Here is a 25,225-nt window from a genome sequence, read left to right on the forward strand (position 1 = left end):
TCACACATTTATTGTTTTGTGGTTATTTAGGAAAACATATAGCGATGGTTTTCAGAACTGCAGTCTGTCATTCATAGCCACTACCTAGCAATTACAGTGGGAGTTGCTGCCTTCTCTAGGTACAGAAGCAGCCTTCAGAGCACATTTTATTTGAGAATTCTTGATATGCAATGCAATTACACAAGAAACCTTTTGGCAAAGCTTCAGGAATGGTGCTTATAGTCTGAAATGTTTTTTAAAGCTTTCTCTTTTGAGATCAACTGGCAAGGCAAACAGTGTTGAAAATGAAGGAATCACTTTGTTTGGTCTTAAATCTTTTCAGTACCTTATGTCATAGAACCATAGAATCATTTATGTTGGAAAATATTTTAAAGATCATTGAGTCCAACCACTAATCCAGTACTGCCAACTCCACCACTAAACCATGTCCCCAGGTGCCACATCTACACGTCTTTTAAATACCTCCAGGTATTTAAGTGATGACTCCACCACTTCCCTGGGCAGCCTGTTCCAGTGCTTGACAACCCTTTTCGTGAAGAAATTTTTCTTAACATCCTATCTGAGCCTCCCCTGGCACAACTTGTGGATGTTTCCTCCTTGTTACTTGGGAGAAAAGGCTGACTTGCACCTCACTACAACCTCTTGTCAGGTAGTTGTAGAGAATGATAAGGTTTTCCCTCTCAGCCTCCTTTTTTCCAGGGTAAACACCACTAGCTCCCTCAGCCACTCCTCATCAGACTTATGCTATAGATTCTTTACCAGCTTCGTTCCCTTCTCTGGACACACTCCAGCACCTCAATCTCTTCTAGTGAGAGGCCCAAAACTGAATACAGGATTCAAGGTGCTGCCTCACCAGTGCTGAGTATAGGGGGACAATCACTGCCTTGGGCCTGCTGGCCACACTATTGCTGATACAAGCCCAGATGCCATGGGCCTTCTTGGCCACCTGGGCACGCTGCTGGATCATGTGCAGCCACTGTTGACCAGCACCCCAAGGTCCTTTGCAGCTGGACAGTCACTGCCCCAAGCCTGTAGTGCTGCTTGGGGTTGTTGTGACCCAAGTACAGGACCTGGAACTTGGTATTGTTGAACCTCATACATTCGGACTCAGCCTCTCGATCCAGCCTGTCCAGATCCCTCTGTAGAGCATGTCCTTGTGCTGCAAGAACATCCCCAGTACAGAGGTGTTTTGGTGAGCACTGTATGTTACAGGGTCATAAAATTGCAGTGTTAAGTACATATTGAACAAACTGCTGCCATGGTTTCCTCTTCATGGTATTTAAAAGGAAAATGACACATAGTTTGTTTCCTGAATACTTCAGTGTAAAAATAGGTTGTACAGGTCAGCCCTTAAATTACAATTATCTTTCTCATACGTGCTCCCCACATCCCATTGTTTCTACTGTTAGATACAAGGTGGTCTCTCCCTTGATCCAGAAATCCTAGTTTCAGATGGCAGGTGAGTACCAGCAGGATTGGGAAAGCTAATTGTTTTGGGGAATTCTAGGAAAAGATGCAAAGCCAGGGGAAACATGATCAGAGAGAGTGGAATTATGCAGATTAATCTGAGAAATGCAAGAGATTTTGTTTCCTAGATCCTTTGGCATCTACTTACTTGGAAGAAAGAACACTGCAGTCAGTGATGTAGGGACTGCAAATAACAAGGCTAGTTCCTGATCTGACTCATTGGAAACCGCTGTTTCAGGCAGTTTCTATATGGAGTTTTGTGACAAAATTTAAATTCACATTTCCAAGATCTATTAAAGAATATTTAGAAGAGGTATGTTGAGCTTACTTCTTGAAAATACATTGGCCTCATCGTAGAGTTTTTGCAAAAATCCCCAAAACACAGCACAAAACCCATCACCCCCAAACCCTTTAATTTATCTTCAATGCTGAATTGGTTTTGGTAACAGGAAATAAACTAAACGCGCTTCTATTTGTATAATCCTGGATAATTTTAGCTTCTCCTGAAAGTTAATCATAATGCTTACATTGTGTCCTAGTTTTCTCCTGGTTCATAGGAAAAACAACTCTCTGACAAAATCAGGATCTTTCTTTAGCTGAACTGCTTCTGTTTCGGTGCCTGTGCTTCATTATGTCAACAGTTCCACACAAGAAGTGTAATTGCCAAGCTCAGTAGGAGGCTATATAGGGACAAGGACCTTTGTTATCTCTTCCAGCCTGGAGGGAATTCAGATGGAGCCCCCTCCTGCATCACATTTCTTCATCCTAGCCATTTCTGTTCAAAAAGAAGGCTGGTTTAGCAAGGGGTTGCACTTTGTAGTAGTGTGGTAGTGTAGTAGTTCTGTTCTCTTGAATGATGTAAAAAATGTAGGAGCTTGGTTTAGTGAGAAGGTTGCTGTGAAGAGAGGATAGTTTGCAACATGGCAGGTAAGTAATTTTGTGTAAATTTTCTGAAGGTTGTGTTCCTGGTGGAGGGCTGGAGTTTATCCAAAGGGTTAGTATTTTTTCTTTTTTTTTTCCCCTTTTATTTTTCTTTTCTTATAACTGCTCTGCATCTCTGTTAAATAAACAAGGACAAACCCACTTTTAAAATATTTGGGTCTGACTGTAGAAATCCAGTGGACCTGACTCTTCAGAGTGCCCCAAATCCCAGTTATATTTTCTTCTAAAAAATCTGAGACTGATGCTAACTACCATTAAGAACTGCTCTTCATTTTAGACATGATGCTTCTAATTTCTAGTTTGTGTCATGACCTGCATAAGGAGATTAAATGATGCAGGATAATTGATTCCTCATCTGGGAGTCAGACTGAAAGTATTAAATCAATCCTGTCCCCTTTTATGTTATTGCCATTGAAATTTCTTTGAAACAGCTGTTTCCTCTTCTGCCTCTTTCCCTGAATAGTGAACCAGGTAATACTATTTCTTTTGTGTGCTTGGCCTGCTTTTTTTCTGGGAGTAAATAGCAGAGCTTAGCTCTAGTCTCTCTAATCTGCTGGGATATGTCTTTAGAGAATAGCTTTTCATTCCTCAAATACAATGCAAAATGTTTCTGGTGACCCTGTGTCCATCTCTGGGTATGGATTCTTTACATCTATAGCTAATGGACTAATTGTAGCTTGTAGAAAATTATGACTTGCTGGATTTTACTCTTAGGAACACTGACCACAATACTTAAGAGAGGTAAGACTGGTGATGTTCCTTCCTTTCAACAGAAGGTAAGGATTTACATTTGCATCCAGTATTTCAGCCCGTATGTGCCATCATGTCTTCACTGCTATTGTCACTACCAGTAGTTGGGTTAAAAGCTGGACTTAACATGGTCACATGGATATCATGATGTGCACATGCATTCTGACATAATTCAATGCTCCACCTCTGCAAAACTCAGACTGAAGCAAAGCTCCTAGACACGTGGTGCTCATCTCACAGCTGGCAACGAGCACAAACTGCAGTGGGAGCTCGTATGGAGCAGAAATGGCTGACGCTCCTCTGCATTGGGTACCAGATTCTGTCACTGCTAACCTGAGCCAAGCCCAGCTCACCACGGCACCCTTGGGAACAGCCACAACCTGCCATTCACACAGTGGTGGGGTTATGTGGAGATGGCTAGTGGGGTGGGCTCTAGGACATCAGTTAATATGCTCTGCCAGACCCCTGCTGGCTTTGGACCTTCACACTTTGTTTCCTGAGCAGGCAGCTGTGGGATGTGTCAGTGCCTCAGGACAGACTGGAGTGGCACCAGCCAGGCTCACGCTGTCACACCACTGCTTAGGTGTAAAGTTAAAGGCAGGCTTGAAGAAAACATCAGGGCCTGCCCTTGCACTGGGGAGAGAATAGCAGAGAAAATAAGGAATATCTCTCAGTACCATGCAGTTTTGACTGATATCCACAGCAAATACAAGGAAGTTTAAAACCTGCTGGGTAATTTATTCTTCACATTTCTCTGTTAAAATATGTACATAAGAATAACACACAACCAGCATGAAACGTGCAATACAGTGTCAGCTTTGTAATTTTCCCCATCTCTTATTAACTACTGTTTTCCAGCTGTACATTTTGGATAAGGCCATATATGTAAACATAGCCTCTTTTGTCACAGAGATACTCAATTGTGGACACTTTTAAAAATACATTTTTCCAATCCTTTTGGAAGTATAGGAGACAAAAGGACTTCTTTTATTTTAGTTTGTAGTATTTCTGTTATCAGTGATCCCTTCCCATCTGCAGATATCTACCACTTCCATGAATAAGGAAAATGACTTCTTCATCTAGAGGGCTTTTTAGAGACAGGACTCTTTAAAGCCATATTTACAATTAAAAAAAAAAGAATTAAAGCCCCCAAACAAAAAATTAAGCAAAAAAAGGCTGCCCAAGTTTTAAATCTCCTTAAAAGCAGAATACTGGAAAATGCTGCTGCAGAAATATCTGTAGCCCAGGAAGGACATGTCACTGCTCACAGCCCCCAGTGTATGATGTGGATGGAAGGAGAGGAAAGGTTGCTGACACATGCATAACTTTTTATGCGTACTCAGCAGACCTGTTGCTGTGGTTACTAATCAGAACCTCTCTTGAATGAGTGCTATTTGCACCACACCAGATGGCTGATAAATCACATAGTAGAATTTTCTGTCCCTTGTATTACTGTCCAATCTTTTTTCTAAGTGCTGTGACTTAATTTGCAGCAATTTACACATAAATTATTTGGACAGGACACATTAATATAAAACATAATGCTGAAGCAGGTATGCAGTCACTTTCACAAACTCCGGTATCACTTGCATAACACCAGAAATGATTTTTTGTCTTATGTATTGATGTTCAAGTTGTTGCAATTTGATGAATAATGCTAAGCTGAGGAAAAATATGCTTGATTTTTAATATAATACTAATAACGTAGTTACTGTAGCACATTTATTGCAGAGGGAAGTGAGATGCCTTTTGCAGTTCATCTGTCTGCTGCAAGCATTTCTGTACAGGCAGCATCACAACAATGAAGCATACATGAAGATTAAATAGGATCATTGCATAAGGATTTAATGCTGTTGTCTCTATTTTCTGCTGCTTTGTTGTCCTTACTGGCTTATCCTCTCAGGTTGACAGATTTCCTTCTTCCACTTGCCTTGACTCTATATTATTATGAGTCTTAAGCTATTGTCAAGTGTTTTAGCCTCATTGTTACAGGTGCTGTTCTAACACATCAAAAAAGCCAATAATAATAATAAATGTGTCTTGTTATACCTTTGAGAATTCTGAAAATAAATATGCTGTCACAGATTTCTGTAAATTAAAAACCAGGAAAATGCCAAAATTTATGAAAAGAAAAAGCTAAAGACTGATGTGATATTGGTAAATCATCACTCCAGAACAAGGCAACCTTTTTGACTGGGCAATGTAGCAGCTTGGTTGTGTGGTTCAGTGCTGTGCCTAATAGCTTTCTAGACACTGAGGGTAACTGCAGCATGCTGTTTCCTGTCACATCGAGGAGTTGTGTTCTGTTATGTCACTTATGTAATGGAAATATGAATTACCTTCTGTGGTGCATGAGTAAGAGCTCAGCATCTAAGCCTGACGTGCCTACAATAACATCTTAACCACAGCTGCAGCCATTTCCATAGATTAATCTTCAATGGTATAATTGGATAAAGAGGCTGCAGCCAGGATTTCTCCTATCTTTTTCATTTTGAACATCCACAGAGCTCAGCAGGTGACATGTTTATCTCACATCATAGTACTGCACCTGCCACCCTCTTTCTTTTTTATGGATGAAGCCACCTTTAGTGGCTTCAGTGTGGAAGAAATACTCTCAGTTCTCTGGCCCAGTCTCCTGACTATATAGAAAAAAAAAACCCAAAACACACAAGTGCCATTGATGCTTCCCGCTCTTTAGATTCATTCTATGACATCAGTTGCATTTACTGGCCTATGGTGTAACTATTAACAAGGATCTCACAGGTGTTTTCAATGTTACTAACTCTTCTGTATATAAAAAGCTTTTGTTTCTATAACTCACTGCAAGAGGAATAATTTTAGTGGAGTGCCTTTATGGGTATAGGCTTAGAATTCTGACTTAGAAGCAACCAGGCACATTTGTTCTGAACAACCCCAGTTTATCTGTTTTTAAGTACCCCAAATCAGTGCTCCACTAGAGAGAACAGGACTAAGACGGTGGCTTGAAATAGCAAAAATAAATACCAACAAAAGGGTTTTCTTGGCTGCACTACCCTTTCACCAAAATCTATCATATTACTTTTTTTAATATAATTTCAACACTTAGATGGTCTTTTCTACCAACCTACATTAAGCCAGCTTCTCTTCTTTTAAACACAGTTTACTGAGAAAACTAGTTCCATCAGTTGCACGGCTGCTGTCTTGAACTTGCAGAGGAAAGTATTTTGGAAATAATGAATCAAAGACTAGTGCTGGAGCGTCTTGAGGATTTTGGGGTACTAGTTCTCCTGAATAAGCTTTGATCTCCAACTAAGGAGGTGTATAAAGAAGAACGAAAAACCACTGTAACTTAAGCTATATGTTGCAGTGTTTGTCTTTTGTTCTCTTCCTTTCACAGATAAAACATGGAACAAAGGCTCTTTGAAATTCTCTTCTCTAAAGATGTGTCCTTCCTGCTTTCCTTCCTTGATTTTGGAACCCATTGGAAATCAATCTTTTACAGAAGAAAAAAAAATCATTTAAAATCCATAAATTCTGCTGTTATGTTATTGAAGACAAAGAGGAAATAATAAATAGATAAGCATTGTGGCTTTGTCCTAATTATTATAATTTTGTGTTTTCTGTTTACACAGCAATCTCCATTCAAAGATTTTAAAGATGCAGCTCTGAGTAAATGCTCTCCCTGTTCCTTGTATGAAGTAATTTAATTACTGTGGGGCTACAAGATTTATCCAAAGCCAAGCAGCAAGCTTATGGCAGAACAACATACACCCCAGGCTCTCTTGATTCCCAGGACTGTGCTCTAACCACTCATCCTTGCTGCTTTACACAGTTCACGACAGCTTATACAGAAAGGAAGCATCAAAGATTTCTGTGTCACCAGTGTGTAATCATTCTGTAGACAGTCTAATAATTCTTAGGTAGATTATACTTAGCCATAATCATCTCCAGTGTAATTAGAAAATAGACTTAGTCATCTAAGTGAGCATAATATGGGCAATATAAGTGGTGTGTTACAAGATATAATTTAAACCCTTTTTAAAATTGCACCTGCTCTTTTCATCGGCTATCTTTCTGATTCTAAGAAGCAAGCTGCCTGTGACGCAGTTCATCCTTGATGTAACTCTAGAGCAAAGAATTTGGGTTGTTATGTTCAACTGAAGTTGTTACAATTAAATTGGTATAAAGTCCTCAGCTTTTCAGTGATTCACATCACCTTTCAGTTATATATTTTAAGCAGGAGGTATACAGTCTTTTTCTGTTGCAGAACACATTGAAATGTAATTCTGGTGACAGCAAAACTGATAGCAGAGAAAAGCAAAGGTCTTGATTAAAATATATAATGGTAGTAGTATGAAGGGCTCAATGTTGCTAATTATCAGCCCTGCTTTTTAATCAAAAGCATTAAGCCTAAGTACTGACTTCTTAGTCCCTATTCAGGTTACCGACATACCTCCAAAAGGTGCAGATGCCACAGTATTTCACATTCACTGAAACTGGGAGCAGAAAATTATTTTTTTATTTAGTTATATAATGAAGCTGCAACTTCTGGTCTGCATTTAAGTTCGACAGCAACAGTGTCCAAAGCTTATCCATAATTTCTGAACACATGCAGACCCATGTCTTTAAACTGATATAGGATAGTTTAGATATTAGGAAAAAATTCTTTACTGTGGAGGGTGATGAGGTACAGGAACAGTTTGCCCAGAAAAGCTGTGGATGTCTCATCCCTGGAAGTGTTCAAGACCAAGTTGGCTGGGGCTTTGAGCAACCTGGTCTAGTTGAAGGTGTCCCTGCCTATGGCAGGGAACTAGATGATCTTTAAGGTCCTTTCCAACCCAAACCATTCTATGATACCAGGAAAAGCAAATATCCTGAGGAACTCAACTCTGGCCATCAAGTTGTGCAGCACTACAGAGGACATGCTGATGGAGTACTTTCAGGTATTTGGTTCTACTGGCAAAAAAGAAAATCTGTGAAATGAGGCAATAGCTGAGAATAAACTTCTTGAACCAGGTACAAAGCTCTTTTATAGATTTCTATATTTTCTGAGCCATCCCCAAGTTCCACGTTGCTGTACCAACCTAACATACAAGCGCCGATCCAGTCATTTCTCAAACACCTACAGGGATGGTGCCATAGTGCTGTCTACTCTCTTATATGGGTCCGAATCATGGGTCATTTACCGCCACCACCTGTGACTCCTAGAACGCTTCCATCAACGCTGTCTCCGTACAATCCTAAACATCCACTGGTCAGATTATGTGACTAACATGTCCGTTCCAGAACAGGCAGCAGTTACAAGGATTGAGGCCATGTTGCTGAGAACACAGCTGCGCTGGGCAGGGCACGTTTCCAGGATGAAGAACCACCGCCTCCCCAAGATCGTGCTCAATGGTGAACTTGCCACTGGCTGCTGCAAGAGAGGAGCCCCGAAGAAAAGATACAAGCACTCCCTGAAGCAACATCTCAGCCTTGGCCACATTGATCTTCATCGCTGGTCTACCCTGGCCTCCAGTTGGGAGGTCTGGAGACACACCATCTATAACGCTGCTGCCTCCTTTGAGAACGCACGTAGGATCACCATCGAAGAGAAAAGAGAACACAGAAAGAATTGTATCCCGCTGATACCATCCAAGGAGTCTTTCTGCTGTGCCTTTTGCAACCAATCTTGTCTATCTCGCATTGGCCTCTTTAGCCACCAGTGCGCTTGTAGCAAATGTGGGTAGATTCCTTCCCAAATCTTTGTTCGCGAAGCCTAGCCATGATGACAGGGATGGTGACTCCACTACCTCCCTGGGCAGCCTGTTCCAGTGCTTAACAACCCTTTCTGTGAAGAAATTACTCCTGATGAGGTCATCCCTTCAGCTTTGCTAAGTTTGGTGTAGTTTCTATGCAGCGGTTTGACTGGTTAATGAGGTAGCAGCCGTATTTTAAATCACCTGCTTTACTTTCTAGACTTATCCTCTGTGTGAGACAGAGGAGTAGAAGTTAACCATTCAATTATATGAATTAAAAAGTCCCTTCTTTTCCACGGGAAGGGTGCATTCGTGCTTGCTCTTGGTCCCCGAGACGGGCTGAGGGATGACACGTGGATGCCTCCTCACAGAATCACAAGATGGGTGAGGGTGGAAGGGACCACAGTGGGTGATCTGGCCCAACCTCCCTGCTCAAGCAGGGTCATCCTAGAGCATATTGCACAGGATTGCATCCGGACGGTTCTTGAATATCTCCATCGAGGGAGAATCACCACCCTATTGGAGCATTCCCCGGGAGTTCGGGTTCGCAGCACGGACACCGCCGCTCCCTCCGCCGCCGCCCGGCCGGGACTCTGCGCGGAGCGGTTCGGCTGCGCGCGCAGGGGGCGGGGGCCGGCGCCGCCGGGGGAGCGGAGCGGCAGGAGCGGGAGGCGCTCAGGTACGGGAGCGGTGCGGGAACGCCGCGGGGCAGGGCGGCATCACCGCGGCATCAGCCCGGGCATCTCGGCGGCATCTCCCCGGCATCTCGGCGGCATCTCCTCGGCATCTCCCCGTCACTTTCCTCCTCGGAGCGGCGCCCCCGGGCTGGTGTGTTACTGCTCGGCGCGGGGGGAAAGTGGCAGGGTCTGCGAGCAGCGACCTTCTCTGCGGGGCTCGCCCCGCCAGCGCCGGGCGGCGGCGGTGGGCAGGGAGGAAGGCAGGGAGGGAAAGAGCGAGAGGGCCGGCGGGGATGGCGTGAGAGGATAGCGCAGAGCCGTTTTCCCGTGGTTGGTGCGGGCGATGTCCGCCGGCGGCGATATCCACCAGCGGCGATGTCCCCAAGGCGGTGTCCCCCAGCGGCGATGTCCCCTGGCGCCTCCCCGCACCTGCACCCCTGGGCGGGGGCCGCGGGCACCGCGTAACGGGGCCGGGCCGCCGCCTCCCCCGGCCTGACCGTGCGGGTGGGGGGTCCGCGGCAGGGGGAGGACTCGGTGACTGGGGCTGGTGTTGGCAAACACCGTCCCCGGCTGTCCTTCGCATTCCCGTCTGAAGCAAGGCTCTCCGATCTCTCGTCTTTCCCTGGCTGCCCGCTCTACTCGCTGCTGCCTTCCCTTCAGCAGTTTAAGGGCCAGGCGTGGGTTGTTCCCCCGTTCTTTTTCTTGAAGGTGCCTTTTCATATGGTCACCTTGAAACCTAGATGCCTTTATGTGCCTTTCTAAGCATAATGTTACGCTCAGGTAGGTATGTGATGGTTTCAGTCACTAAAGCGGGCTGATGGACAGACATATCTTCCTGCAAGAGCCCGCAAAACTGGCATTTCTGTTTATGCTGCTATAATAATTCTGGAGGCTGCAATTAACCTACCTTAAAAAGCAAAAAACCAGAAAAAAACCCACCTATTTTCTCCAGTACTGATAAGCAAAGAGGAAATAAATCATATTAAAACCAAAATCTCAGACAGAAGACAGCTTTGTTAGGGCCTTGATCCTATGAGTGCACTTATGCATAAATCTAACCCTCTGAAAGCCATCCATGCCTGTAAGATATGAAACTTTAATAACCCCAGAGATGCCGTTGTGCTGCAATACACTTGGTAAATTCTGTGATGTGAACTGTCTAATGCTAAATATACTCAGTAGTTTAGAAGATAATAAATACATGAACTTGTGAGAAGTGACTGACTCATTTGGTTATAGGCTATTACTGTGTCAGCTATTGCTCTCAAAGCTGCTTTAGAATTAGGGATTTAAGGCACCTCCAAGCACACTGGTGTGTTCATAGCATGCACTCCAAATTTTCCAACCAAACAGAAAGAAATCTTGAAACAAATCGTCAATCATATATATTTAGGAAGTTGATCTCTGTGAACACAGGACTTCCAGTGATTTGAGATAAACCAAGACTGAAGTTAACTTAAACCATTCATAGTGCTGTGGACTTTTCCAAGCAGCTTATGTCCCAGAGCTTACACACACTGTCTAAAAAGACAGGTGTTATATTGAGGTAAATGTGGTGGATGGAAATCCTTTATTAGTATCAGTCAGTTTTTTGCTCCCCAGGAAAGTATTTCTGATGCTTAGAGTTTGAGATTTTATGGCAACTTCCCATTTTGGAAGACATTTGTAACTTTTTTCCTGGCAAAGTAAGGCATAAACTCAGTTTATTTACGCTTGCTGAGTTCAGTATGTATGGTAAAGGGTGCTGAATTTGGCTCTTTATCCTCTCCTTCAGAAGTCACCAACTATGGGTGCTTTGCACGGCTTGAGTGTGGAAAAGTGTGCTAGTTTATGCCAGGATCTTCCAGTAAGAATTTCTTGCTTTATTATGGACATTATCTCTGTAATGTATTGGCTTTCTCTTTCTGTATATTCAGCAGATTGAGAAACAGAATTGTTACCTAGACCTGTGTTGTACCCAAATGGCTGGTTTCTGACATAATGTGCTGTGTTACATCCTCCCATTTGCAAAGTCTCATTGCTGTTGTTTTAGGGTGTATTTAAAACTAAAGGGAACCTTCCAACAAGCTACTTTGATGCTTTTTATTTTGCCCCTTTTTAACATAACAATGTTGCTAATTTGAAATGACTGTCAGTCAGTGTGCATTAGCCAGCTGTGTGTGGAGGTGGACAGCCTCTCTTGTGCAGTGATCAAGACCTGACTGAACCACAAAACGGGATTGTGCTGCCTCTTTACAAAAAGCGAAAGCTACATGCCCAAGTATTATGCAGCAGTTAGCAACTTCTCGTTATGAAGTTGTGTGCTGCACAAAGATGCTTTAGATGCCAACAGCTCCTAACAGGGGTCTCTGCCCCAGTGGCAGAAGCAGGAAAACAGTTGCCGCTTTACAAAATGGAGAGTGTTACAAATATGACCTTAGACTGCGGGCTGGAATATCAGCTACAAAAGGGATAGAGAGTTCTGTGACTGCTTGGAGACTTAATTAAAAGCATTGACAGCCACTCAGTGAAAAGTCTGTATAAATAATGAATTTTCCCTGTATGCACAGCCTGTGATGGAAATGAATCTGAAACCTGTTGTCTTCTGGATGACTGACCCTGATTTGTTTTTAAATAGAACTATGTTTTCATTAGCATAATTCAGATTATTTGGGGCAAAAAATAAGATCCTGTCTTACTTTGAAAGATGCATACTTTGAAAGCTTGGACAAGGGTGTATTGTAGAATTAAAATGGTTGGTCAAGGGACTGTAAACTTTTGTAACTGCTGGAGTCTTACCATTTGTTAGGACTTTAAATGCTGAAGAGTTTTAGCATGCTCATTTGGTGGCTACTATCTGTTTTTAGACGGTTTTAAGCAATCTGGCTGTTCTTACCAGGAATATTCCCTATTTTCCCACATACAGCAAGAGAAATTTTTTCTATTCCTTCCAGGCCTATTATGCATTTATTAAGGTAAATGACTAAAAGGAGCATACAACTTAGGAAACCTTTGAGTGCAACTTGGTTTTATGCCCATGTAGGGAATTGCTACTTCCTGTAATTGAAAAATAAAAGAAATTTATTGGAGAAAACAGCCATCCCAAATCTCTGACTGAAGGTTTGAGATGCTCCCCATATCTTCTTGGATATCTTGTCAGGCACAGCTTAGAGGGACAAAGACAATCAAAGTTGAATGCGATACCTTTAAGTGGTAAGTTGGTGTCATCATCCACTGACAGTAAGGAAAGAGTCAAACAATTTGACTAAGGTCTGATAATGAAATGTCCAGACCATAAGGACACAGGGATCTGGCATGGTTTTGTGCTTTATATTCAGAAACAATCTCTTAATACATGCAACCTTTCTCTCTCCTGATAAGTCATGCATTAGAACTGTCCAAATTGTCAATAAAAAAAATAACCTTTCAGTGTTTCCTAAGATGGGAACAGTATTATTATTGTGTCTTTCAGTTTGCTGTCTTTGTTCTGTGCTTGCAGCTGAATGAATTTTGCTTTTCATTTCTGTTTCTGGAAGCATTGCTTTTCTGCAGGGTGCAGAGATCACATGTCTCTTATGTGCCTAAGACACTAGGGTTGATTTGTAAAGGAAAATACAAGCTTGTCTCAGGCACAAGAAACATCTTAATTTGAAAGTTATAAGAGAGGTTCAAAACAGATAACTTAGCCCTGAACAAAGTTTTCACAATTGTCACTGACCTTTCTTTTGCCACCCCATTAAAAATATGGGAGAGTTGAGAGTAAATCATGCATGGCCCATAGAATATATTCTTCCTTTCGTGATGAGACAGCCTTGATCCAAATATGAGGACCCTGGTTCAGATGCTACCTTTCAGTTTTTTATTGTAAATGTTTCTTGCGGGTTATGTCACCCTTTCTGGTCACTATGAAAACAGCTTTATTGAAATCTTTAAATATTACTGAAATAGCTCAGCAGTGTTAGCACAGCTGGGGTTCTGTTTTATAAAAACTGAAAATATAGTGAGGAAAAGTCATCCTTTAATACACAGAAACACATTATATGTCTTCGTAAAAGGCTTAATGTGTTCTCTGGACTTTAAAAGCAGCTCATATCTCGTTTGTAAGATTTTGTTAGAGAAAATGTGGTCATCAACCAAAATGCACTCAGAACTTAGCGGAAAGGAGTTTAGCAGCCTCTGTATTTCTGGTACCTAAAACATCTGTTAAAGATCATCTTTAATTTGAAGAAACTATAGAAGTGAGGGTGGAAAGGTTAGGGTATATGATCAATAAAACTGGTGTTCTGACCAAACAACTGTGGAGGTCTGAGATGAAACCTCAGTCTTAACCCTCCCACCCTTGTTTTTGTGGACACCTGTGTTGTCTTGAAAACATAATGTTGATTATTACCAGCATTAACAACAGGTTATCTAGGACAATCACAGGTGTGCTTGACAAACTGGGAGTTAAGGGAGGTTTAGACTTCACTCTGTACTTTGGTTATGTCTGTGCTTCAGAAAGCTTGATGGTTATGCCAACAAAACTCTTGAAGACAAACAAAGAAAATGTTTGAAAGATGAGTTTGTGTGATATATCTATGCAAGCTCACTAAGGTGAATGAAAGCAAGGTGTGTCGTTCCTGGTTCCATCCATGCTGGAAGGCTTGCTAGCATTTCTGTGCTGATTAATGAACGAAGCAGTTACGGTCCTAGGTGAAGGTTTGGCTTGATTAAGCTGAATTTTTGCCAGCTTCTGAGTCAAATCAATACAAGGCAAATTTTACAGTTGAATGCTACTCATCCCAACATGAATGCTTCTTTGTTGTCAGTGCTGACTGCTTGGTCTCACTGAAGCTTTCATCCTTACTATCTACTCGAGCATTGCTTTGATTTCTTGTGAAGAGGAGCTGTAATGGTGGTAGCTGACTTCTCATGTAATACCTTTTACAGGTATTGTAACATTACATTGTTCTACATGACAGTGACTGGATATTATTAAATTTTTGGGCAAGAGACTATATTGGTGTAGAAAACAAAACTTCTGCATAGTGTGTTAAGGGCAGAACTGTTTGTACATGTCCATCACTGAAAATGTCTTAAATGGTGTGTTGCTAGGAAAAGACTAGCTCTGCACAGGAATAGCTGCTTCAGAATTTTTCATTTGGTGTAAATCTTAATTAAGATTAACAATAAATACTAATTAACATTTCAAAAACTTACATTAAAGCCAAAGGGTTTTTATATGTGGTGCTAGGGGCATCTTTAGCTTTTCTTGAGAAAAAGTTGCAGGGCATTAAGTGAGCAGCAATTAAAAGAAGTGTTAAAAGCAAATAATGGTTCAGTTCAATAAACATGAGTGAAATTTCAAGACAGACCCTTTGACCTTTTTGTCTCACACTAATCCTTTTCCTCACCCACTGCTTTCTAGTGAGTGCTGCGCTTCCATTATAAACCTATTGTTTTGTTTTTCAGTTGAAAGAAAAGAGAGAAAAGAGCAGGAGCAGTTTTACTGTTATAGAAATAAGTTTTGGAATTGAACAATAAGTTTGAACAATAAGTTATTAGAAGAGCTTCGAGATCGTAATAGTTCATAATACTGTATCTTTATTTTTGGTAATTTTTTTCCTCAATAGATAAGACAGCAACTGTGAAAGCTACTGTCAGCAAGCCAGTTTTCATATAATTTGTAACTTTGTAAAACTAGTAATTACTTCGTGCTTAGTGTCTTCAGGGTATTTTGGCAAACAAGGAAAATTAATTGGCTTGAAAAGAGTTGATATCTATTTGATATGGGAGGATAAAGTTATTTTTCTGAGAAGTAATTTTATTGTAGCAGTCAGATTCTTGAGCTTTATAAAAGCTTATTTCAGTACCAAATTACAGCTTTCAGAGAAGAAGTACACAGTGTTATTCTGGAAAGAATACCCAAACCACAAGAAGTCTAGAGTAAGTTAATAAGAAAATCTTCCTTTCTTTAGTTTGGACTCTCATGCTAAGCTCAGAGTGCTTTGTTGTGGATACATAGCTATTTCAGTTTTCCTGGGTTGGGGGGGAAGGCTCTAAAACACACTGAATTATTTTGTGCCTGTCTATATTCTCCTAAGAGCATGGCTTCAGCCTCTGACACTCATGTTCATGAGGGGAGGATAGAGTACTGCAATCTGTCCTCCTCCACATGTGTTGCTATAACAGCATTATTTGTTTGTTCCTTTTTTTAAATAAGTAAAAAATGACATCTAAGTGAAACTTTCATTAGACTGTGTCACAACCTGTACGTACAGACTTAAACAATAACAATTTTATTCCTTGTTGACCACTCTAAAAGTCTGAGTGTGGGTAAATTTTGACTCTGACAGTAAAAATTGTTCTAATTAGAAGTTATGAGCCTTCTTAATACATGTCAGCAATTTTAAGGTCCTCATACTGTGACAGAGTATTTTTCATGTCTTAATATTTTCAACCTGAAGATTAGTATTGTATTTTTATCAAGAACGTATGGGTTAGTTTTCCTGAGGTGGTGCTAGGCAACAACACGTCCATGTTCACCCTATTTCAGGAGTACAGTGTTGTTCAGATATATTTATAATGCCCTGATAATTGTCATCTCCATTGTTTCACATTGTGATGTTTGGAGCCAGACATTTGTCCAGAGAAGGGCAATGAAGCTCGTGGAGGGTCTAGAGAGTAAGTCATATGAGAAGCAACTGAGGGAACTGGGGGTGTTCAGCCTGGAGAAAAGGAGGCTCAGGGGAGACCTGATTACTCTCTACAACTACCTGAAAGGAGGTTATAGCAAGGTGGGAGTTGGCCGCTTTTTCCAGGCAACCAGTGATAGGACAAGAGGAAATGGCGTCAGGCTGCACCGGGGGAGGTTCAAATTGGATATCAGAAAGAATTTCATCACTGAAAGGGTGGTTAAGCATTGAAACAGACTGCCCAGGAAGGTGGTGGAGTCACCATTCCTGGAAGTGTTCAAGAAATGACTAGACACAGAACTTAGTGCAATAGTTTAGTTGACGTGGTGGTGTTCACGCAAGGGTCGGACTCTGATCATGGAGGTATTTTCCAAGCTTTTTGGTTCTATGATTGCCTGGTGAATGTTACTTCTTTCTTTCTGCATCAAAGTACCTATGAACTCAGCTGTTTTACCATTGACAACAGTGGTGATATGTTCATAAAATTAATTTGGCTTGTCAGTCGTTAAATGTGATTTCTCACAATGAGAGAAGATCTTAATAAAGGAGTTTGTTAAATAAAACCTCTTCATAGTGTCAGAACACAGGACACTCTGGAAAAAAATATGACCACATGCTGTAGTATATTTTGTCAAATAAAAGGATAGCAAGTGGAGTGTATTACCTTGTGGCTGTTGCTCACACCTCTTTTTTCAGCCTTTGTGCCTGCAGTGATTCTAGGTCAACCAAGCGGGATGCCTGTTAACTCCCTGAAACTGCAGCAGTTATGTAGTGGAATAGCATAATGTACAGCTCTTTTTCTATTTCCAGGGCTTCCATATGTGAAATGATTTTGGATATAGCCTATAGTGGTCTGTATGGTGCCTGTTTCTCTTAACTTTCAAGTGGCCCATCTCTGAGTACAATGGTTTATGTTTCCCTCTGTCTACACCAGAACGCAGGTTACAGGTATGGTTTGTTGGGAGAATCAGGCCTGTATGCAAAGATGCTCTGTGGTAAAGAACTTTGTGAATGGTCAACAAGGTGTCCTTTGAGGTCTATTTGCAGTCATTCCCTGTGTTTTCTAAGGTTTTCAGGAATGCCTTTCATTGGAGGAGCAAATACTCTGAAAAAAGTGTAGGAATTATAACAGTAGGTGGATTTGTAAGTCAGGCTGATTTATCAGAGGTACTGTGAAGGAGGAGTGTTCTGCTCCTTCTGCGGATGAAAAATGTTTGTTTGATATTGAGTCAGTATGGTGCCTTGTAAGAGGGCAAATGTCTGAAAATGAGAACAAGGACAACCTCAGGTTGAACAAAGGGAAAACATAAAATGAAGTACCAAGTAGAAATGTCCTGCTTAGATAGGTGGCTGCTAACAGACTGTTTTGGTTACGTGATGGAGGAAGATGAAGTACAGAAGTGTTCTGAACAAATACAGGTTGTGGTTGTATCTGAGAAATGGCCATCTTTATCATATTTAAAATGAACCAAATGAGGTTCTAGGAAAAAGTGCTACCCAGCAAACTGCGTAGATTTAACTGTAGTGGGCTGCTAGGTGGCTTCCTTCTTTAGAAATGTAATGTAAGATCCCAGTGCCAGCTTCTCTTATGACAATCACATTTTCAGTATAAGGTTGTAACATTCAAGTTGGTGTTTAACTGTTCTATACTCCCTGTATGAAATATACTGTGTGTTGAAGGGACTCTACGTATAGAGGAGCTTACTCATACTTACAAAATACACTGTGTATTGAAGTGAACTCTAGTTATAGAGGAGCTTACTCATGCTTTCATACTTATAAAACATTACCAAAATGGCAATTTGTTTTTGATTCAGTAACTGTTGGTATATTTAAGGGGAAAAAAAAGTACAATCTCACAAATACGTACTATTGAGTCTCTTTATTTCAGGGAAGGTTTCAGAACTCTGTAGAGCATTAGATTCCTACAAGCTTTTAATTCTTTTCCCTACCTACTCAGACTGTAGGTATGCAAATATCTGCCTTGCATACCTTCATATTCATTCAGTCACACAGTGTTGAAACATTTCTTCACATCTTTTCAAGGCTATCTGCCAATATGTTTGGGTATTCGTTAATTAAAATGAGTACTGTATATAATTTTAACCTTTTTTTCTAGGCTCTTGGGTGGCTAATGTCTTTCAGCTGTCTCATATATTTCAAATAAATCCATTTAGCTTGTGTTTAGAATAAAGGAAATATTTCTTTTGAATAGTGAGATCCACAGTAAGTCTGAATAGTGAGATCCACAATAAGTCTGCAAGTTATTTAAGATTTCAACTGGTCTGGCAATGCATCAGAAGAAAAATTTGGAGCACTAAATGATTACTTACCTGAAGGTAGATGTGGACTCTTAGAGTGCAGGAAAGCAGTTACATTGACATCACCAACACAGCAAAATAAATGTATGTACTTGGAATAACTCATAGCAAAATACTAAATGGTTTCATTAGTGACAAAGGTTGGGCAACACTCTACATATTGCATTTCAGTTTAATCAGAAATGCTCTGATGACTCACAGGTGATGCATGGCAGGTGAACTGGGGCTTTCCATCATGTCTGTGTGCAAGACCTCTTGAACCAATAATGTGCCTAGTGGCACAATGCACGTCTGCAGGTCGATGTCCTCTGACAGATCTATTTTATCAGCTGAAGTCATTCCAGCTCCCAGTAGCTTGTCCTGTCCTACCAGTCAAAACTCTGCTTTGTAAAAAGGGATTTGTTTGTTTCCTAATGCATTTTCAGCTCAGCTGGATGATTATTCTTGTATATAATCTTACCTAAATTGAAAGGTGATGTGAGTTCCCTAGACAATTCATTACCTCACCTTGTGTTGGTAGAGGACACTGTTAACATTTATCTTCTTGACCTTTTTTTCCAAGATTGAGCATCTGTGTGACCTGTTCATAGTCCACGGGCAAACAACTACCACTTTATGAATTATAGGTTTTATCCAAAAGGCATTTTTTCGCTGGTTTAATATCAGCAACCTGCTATTCTGTGAGAAGTATGTGCTCAAATGGCACTGCTTTGGAAAAAAACCCCAAAACCTCAATTTGAATGCTTTGGAGCATGTGCAAGTTAATGGTAAAAAAGCAGCTTTGGGGGGGAAGTTTCTAAGGAGTCTGAATGTGTGCAAGTGTTTTTACTTATTCAAGTTATTGTGGAGGAATAAAATTATTTGTTTTGGGGCTGAGTTTTTATTGCAGTGATAAGAACTATGAAGAAATTTCAGACATCTGTGTTGAGTGCTATTTTAACAAATGATAAACACCTCACCTTTTCCTTTTGTAGGCATATGTGCCAGAAGTTTCCCTGAATGGTGGAAAAAATGTCAGATATGCCAATGTACACAAGACCAGCTACAGTATTGTCATAGTCCTGAAACTGTTTACATTTTTTATTAATATGTTGTCATTGCAAACACTTAAAATTATCATATAAACATTTTACATTAGCCTGCATAAACAAATAAACTGCAATCAATTAGCTTTGAGTAAGAACAGCAATGCAGACAAACCACAGAGAAAATAAAGTGCAATTACTGCTTCAGTCTCTCTGATCTAAGCAGATTAATTTTCAGATAGTTTTTGAATTGTGCTATATCTTTTTTCTGTTTCCAGTTACGTTACTGTCCTCTCTCAGGAATCCCTCAAACATATTTTCCCTTTCCTTTTTTAAAACATTGAAGTGTATGGGAGCAGAGAAAGTAAATTATTTAAAATTATTCCGTGTCTCTGCACTTGTCTGAGTCAGCAGAATACATCTAGGTCATATGTTCCTGAACAGCTCTGATGCAGAGTATCTTCTTTCTGTGGGGACTAAGTAGACGCATTAAGGTACAGTTATCTTGCCTTTCTTCTTATTCTTTATGCCTTCAAAAGACTTGGGTGAAAAATGATGAAAATTATTATATTTTTTTAAATTAAATTCAGATAAGCTTCCTCTGAGCTGACCTGTTCTTCCATTATCATTGGACAATCAACTGATAGATAGAGGGAATGCATTCCTTCTTAGTTACAATTAGTAGCAGTAGACTGAGTGATTCTTCAATGTATACAATTATGAATTAAAAAAACACTAGTTTTGTTTGTTTATGCTTTCTTTCCTTTTCAGGATGGCTGCAGCTCCTCCAAGTTACTGTTTTGTAGCCTTCCCCCCATGTTCTAAAGATGGGCTGGTGGTATTTGGAAAGAATTCTGCACGGCCTAGGGATGAAGTACAGGAGGTGGTCTATTTTGCTGCCGCAGATCATGAACCAGGAAGCAAAGTTGAGGTAAGAGTGAATTGTTACATTCAAACTGTGAGAAAGGACTTCTTTTGGAAGAAATGAATGTTGTCTTGTTTTCTTGTCGGACTGTGGAGTCCTTGCTCACTTCACTCAAACCTCTAGAATAGAAAAGAGACAAGATTTTTTTAAAAGTCCTGAAACTGAAACTCAGAATGTAACTTTTTTGTTTAATTGCAGAAAAATCTATGATCTGTACTTTCTCCAGCAGATAGGAGAAATTGTTCAAATCTCAGATTCCTGCCCCAAGTAGTCTACTGATTACTTTTTCCTTTTAAAGGAAAAATATCCTGGCTAAGTGGATCTAGAAGCCAATTTTCAAAGTTTGTCACTTACCATAAGAATTATTCTCATTCATGGTTGTTGTTTGACAGTTGTAATGGGGTTTGGCTACCCTAGACGTGCTGCTAAACGGGTAGCCAAAAATCTCTGCCTCAAAGAGCTTGCACTCTAATAAGGGAGTGTGAGAGGAGAAAACAAAAGCATAAGGTCTGTAAGCCAAACATAACTCTTGTGCAGTTGGCTTTGATGACATGTTCTGCAGCTGAGGCACCTGCATCAGGGTCAGTTTTCAAGGGTGTGGCTTCTCTCTGAATCCAGGCTGGATGTGGAGTCCTGAAGCTGGATGCTGATGCTGGGTGCAGGTTGAAAGGGACCCTGCTGGAAGTAATTTTAATTATAGTCTGTTACTGCAGCCTCACTTTAATGACAGGAGAAATGAAGGGATAAGCAGATGTGGAAGAATGAAGCAAGGGAACAAATGAAACAAGAGGACAGGAAGAGGAAAAAGTGTGAAGTGAAGGTGGAATGAAGAGACTGAGGCACCAGAAGGAAAGACAAGGATCTGTGTGGGTAGTCATTTTAGCAGAGGACACAGAGCCTTATCTGCACTGTCAGGAGCTTCTAGAGTCCACAAGTTCTTGCTTTGGCAGGCAACTGGGAAAGCAGGAGCTGTGATGTTTGCTGCATTAAACTTCCTTCTGTCTCTGTGGCTGTGCAGAAGGCTGAGGACATGGGGTGTTCTGTGCCAGGCTGGTGTCTCTCATCCGAACAGGTCCTTTATGGATCTAGTTGCTGCTTCCCCAGAAGATATCCTAAGACCAGTGCCAGTTTTAATTCTGTTTTTCAAGTGGGATGACTTTCGAACTTCGGAGGGTATGGTGCTCCTCTTTCTAACAGTTAATGTTCTCTTGATTCTTGTTGCTACCAACATCCACTACAACTCATGGATTATTAAATGGCTTAATTTTGGATATAAAGAAATCAGCTTCCCATGTCCAAGAGAGAATTCAGGCAGAAACTCAACTTTTTTGCGAACTTTTTAGAAGCGCAGAGTGTAATTCCTTTTCCTAGCACACCACAGTTTGTAGAACCAGTATCTGTAAACATTTGCCTTAAATAGTGAAATATTGGATTTTTTTAAATGAAGGTAAAAAGTTTGTTGCAGTGTGGTGTAGATGCACTTTTAGATGAGGAACTGGAGTGGGCCGATTTTTATTTTTATTTTTTTTTTAAAGTAGTGGCTCAAGTCCTAATTAATGGATACTTTGGCCTCGGCTAGTCTATGCTAATGCATAATTCTTCATTAGCTAGCCTGAGGTTTTGCAAGTACAATCGTGTACAGAAACATACAGGCTCCAGATGTTTACCAAAATGCTTCCTGTTTCCTCCCAACACAGAATAAAAGCATCATCATTTGCTCTGAGAGTAGTGCAAGCAATCGCTTATCACTACATATTCATCACACTCAGCACTAAGTATTGTTAATGTATTTTTTTTACTCATGCATACTTTGAGTAGAGTAAGCTGGTTAAAACACAGTACTGATTTTAATTGTTTTATTGGGTTTAAAGGCTGTCTGGTAGCTTTGCACAGTCCTTGTCTACTGGTAGTGAGTGGTACCTCTAAAAGTTAAGAAAAGCATTAAGGAATGGCTTGAATGCAGCTGCTTCATGTTTTTTAAGTAGCAGGCATGCAACACTATCCACCTTTGAAGCAAATTGTCAGAGGTAATTAGCTGTTAGGGAGCGTGGAGAGGAGTGTCAGAGCTTCTACATGACATATTCATGATTATTACTTCGTTTGTTAAAACACTGAAAACTACCAACAGTTCAGTTATCATTGAGTGGAGGGTTTTTTTGCTGCAGCTTTTCTTCCCTTGCATTTTATAAAACTAATTAAACAGGTCTGAGAAACCAAATGTATGATATGTTGCAAATGGAAAGACATGGTTGATCCATTTCAGTGCTGTGGTTTTTCAAAGTCAGTAATCCCTTGGTCCTCTCACTAAATTTTTTCTCTCATCCAGCCTAGCATATTTTTTCCAAATGAACAGCTTTTCTCTCCATTCCATATTGTAGATTTGCATTGGTTTCTTAACCTTCACTGGACAGTGATGGTGGACTTACTTTTCATTATATTCTATTCTTTGCAGTGTGTATCAAATTTTGATTACTTGTCTGTGACTGTCACTTCAGAGGTGGTTGACAATATGGGTTGTTCTATAAGACTCTCTCAGGAAGTCTGTATCCTATTTATCTCTGTGCTGCTCACGTTTGCAAATGTGATAATGCACAATGTAACCAAAAATGGCACAGTAATTCAGTGAGATTGTTGCCATAAAGGAACCAGGCGGGCTATGCTATACAGCTATCAACTAGTTTGTGGCAGGGCCGCAAGGGAATTCAGTGAATACTGCAAGTTATTTTCAGCTTGATCTTTGTGGCTCAATCTACCAGACAAGTAACCCTGCAGCTACCTCATCAGCATAATTCCTTCCCTCCATGTCAGCAGGTTCCCAAGACCCCGAACAATGAGGCTTTTCATGAAGGTCTGTTCTGTGCATGTGTGTGTCAACTTTCTCAAAAGTTTGTTCTTGTCTTGCATTGTAATTTTGCAGTGGCAGATGCTGATCAGCCCTCTTCCTTGCTGTAGTGATCAGTCTAGTGAATTTGTATGTGCAGGTGAAATATTGTTCTCTTAAACATAAATAAGGTCCTTTTTTGAAAGAGTGCGCTCTTTTTTTTTTTCCCAGGTGTGGATTTTAAGAATTTATCATGCATTAGTAAGAATTTGTGTTGTATTAGTTTTAAGATGCAAGTCCCTCTGTCTTATTTTTGGGGTAGACTTTACTGACTAGATTTCTCTTGTTCTCTAGTAACCTTCTCCTTGCTGAGGTTTTCTTTCTTGGAAGAAGTCTTGGCTGGATGACCTTTTAATAGATGAATTTTCCACGTGGATTTTTTTTTCTTTTAGGTCCACCTGTTTTTCTTCTAACTTGACCTTATATTCATGATTTGAAAATAGTCATACTTTCTTGCTTCACGACAGAGCTGTAAAAGCTCTTTTATCTTAACAGTATGCAATTTCTTATGGAGGAGTGAAAGGGGGAAAATAGGGTAGTCTACAAAAAGTCTGTAAAACCATGGAATGTGCAAAATTTTTGTAATATGTTGGTATTAAACACTCTTCTGGGCTTAAAGCCAACCCTTTGTGAGGTGGGAGGAATTTTGTGTTCTCTAAAAGTTCATGGCATACTTAGTTGTTCTTTTGTTTTCTCTTGTTGTTTTTGTTTGTTTGTTTGTTTTTTGTTTGGTTGTTTTTTTTATGGATACCATCCCAGCTCCCCTTGCTCTGAGTTTTCAGAGGAGCAGTAAGATTTTTTGCTGTACATTGATCTGACGACTGCAGATGTAAAAACTCACCTGAAGGTAACTGAGGGATCTCTGGTGTTGTAAGATAGGTATAAAGCTTGGAAAGCAGACTTTGACTGTATTAAAGTTGGCTTTGTGTTACCTGGAGGTATCTTAATTCTGGTGTTTGTAACATAATCACCAGGCATCATGCCAGTGCTGCAGTCTAGTTCTGGGTGTATCTGCATTATATCATGGGGTAAGGTGTTCAGAATCTGGTAACAGAAGCCAAACAGCAGCTGAATTTACTGAGAATTTGCTCTTTGGGGAGCCTCCAGGTTATACTAGCAGTGCCAAACTTAGTCATTTTGCTGCACATGTGAACTGGAACCGAGGCACCTCCACCCCCAGTGATACTTCCACGGGTAAGTGCTGACTGGCAGGAAACCTTGATGAACCACAGCAGTGTTTGTGCCTATGATGAAAATTTTGGTTTACTGTATTTAGATTAAAAAAAAGGATTGTATTCTAAAGGCTACATTTCAGAGGTAGTTTAGGAAGCTGCATTTCTTGCCTCTCAGCTGAGACCTGATGACTAGCTGGTAGGCAGCCTAGCTCATGCACATGCAGACAGATGGCTTACCTCAAGCCACCTTGTTTAAGCTAACCCTTAGACTTTGTACAGAGATAGAAGAGATGCACTATGCTGGCAGACAGCAACTAATAAAAGAAACTGGTTGCTGCCTTCAGCAGTCTATTGCTTGGCTAATGTGAGCTTTTTCTCTCTTCTGCTCCATTGCAGGCCACTGGCCTTTAAACTAATGTGTTTGACTTTGCTTTGTAACACAAGCACAAGCTGGCAGCATTTCAGAGGTAGAAGTAATAATCTCTTGGATGTTCCTGCCCTCTCAAAGCCTGTTTTTACTGTTGGAGTGCTGCTTATTTGCTCTCTTCTGCTACCAGAGCAAAACTGGTTAGCTTGAACTATGTTTTTTTTTGTTCTTAATCTCTTTAATATTTTTTCTATTGTAGCAGAGAGGAAAAGGAGTGAGAGTGCTAGAATTGTGTGGGGCAAAAAACTACCAACTCTCCCATTTT

The 25,225-nt window shown here is 40.6% G+C and overlaps 2 protein-coding genes across 3 annotated transcripts in view; both read left to right on the plus strand.

Annotated features, from left to right (window-relative positions):
• The window catches only part of FKBP14 (FK506 binding protein 14), a 31,446-nt gene extending 10,296 nt beyond the window's left edge, over positions 1 to 21,150 (plus strand). The window contains exons 5-7 of the mRNA XM_017836114.1: positions 3,210 to 3,220; positions 16,193 to 16,199; positions 21,140 to 21,150. The gene's annotated coding sequence lies outside the window, so the exon portion shown is untranslated. The remainder of the gene's footprint in view (positions 1 to 3,209; positions 3,221 to 16,192; positions 16,200 to 21,139) is intronic.
• SCRN1 (secernin 1) overlaps positions 9,508 to 25,225 on the plus strand; it is a 37,497-nt gene continuing 21,779 nt past the window's right edge. The window contains exons 1-2 of one of the 2 annotated variants that reach the window (XM_017836109.1): positions 9,508 to 9,555; positions 20,324 to 20,483. In XM_017836109.1, coding sequence (XP_017691598.1) covers positions 20,325 to 20,483 — 159 coding nt within the window. In that variant the 5' untranslated portion in view covers positions 9,508 to 9,555; position 20,324. Of the gene's footprint in view, positions 9,556 to 9,575; positions 9,705 to 20,323; positions 20,484 to 25,225 lie in introns of those variants that run through there. The other variant, XM_017836111.1, reaches the window with a different exon arrangement.

The sequence above is a fragment of the Lepidothrix coronata genome, unplaced genomic scaffold, assembly GCF_001604755.1.
Source record: "Lepidothrix coronata isolate B3197 unplaced genomic scaffold, Lepidothrix_coronata-1.0 Scaffold270, whole genome shotgun sequence".
Lineage (NCBI taxonomy): Eukaryota > Metazoa > Chordata > Aves > Passeriformes > Pipridae > Lepidothrix > Lepidothrix coronata.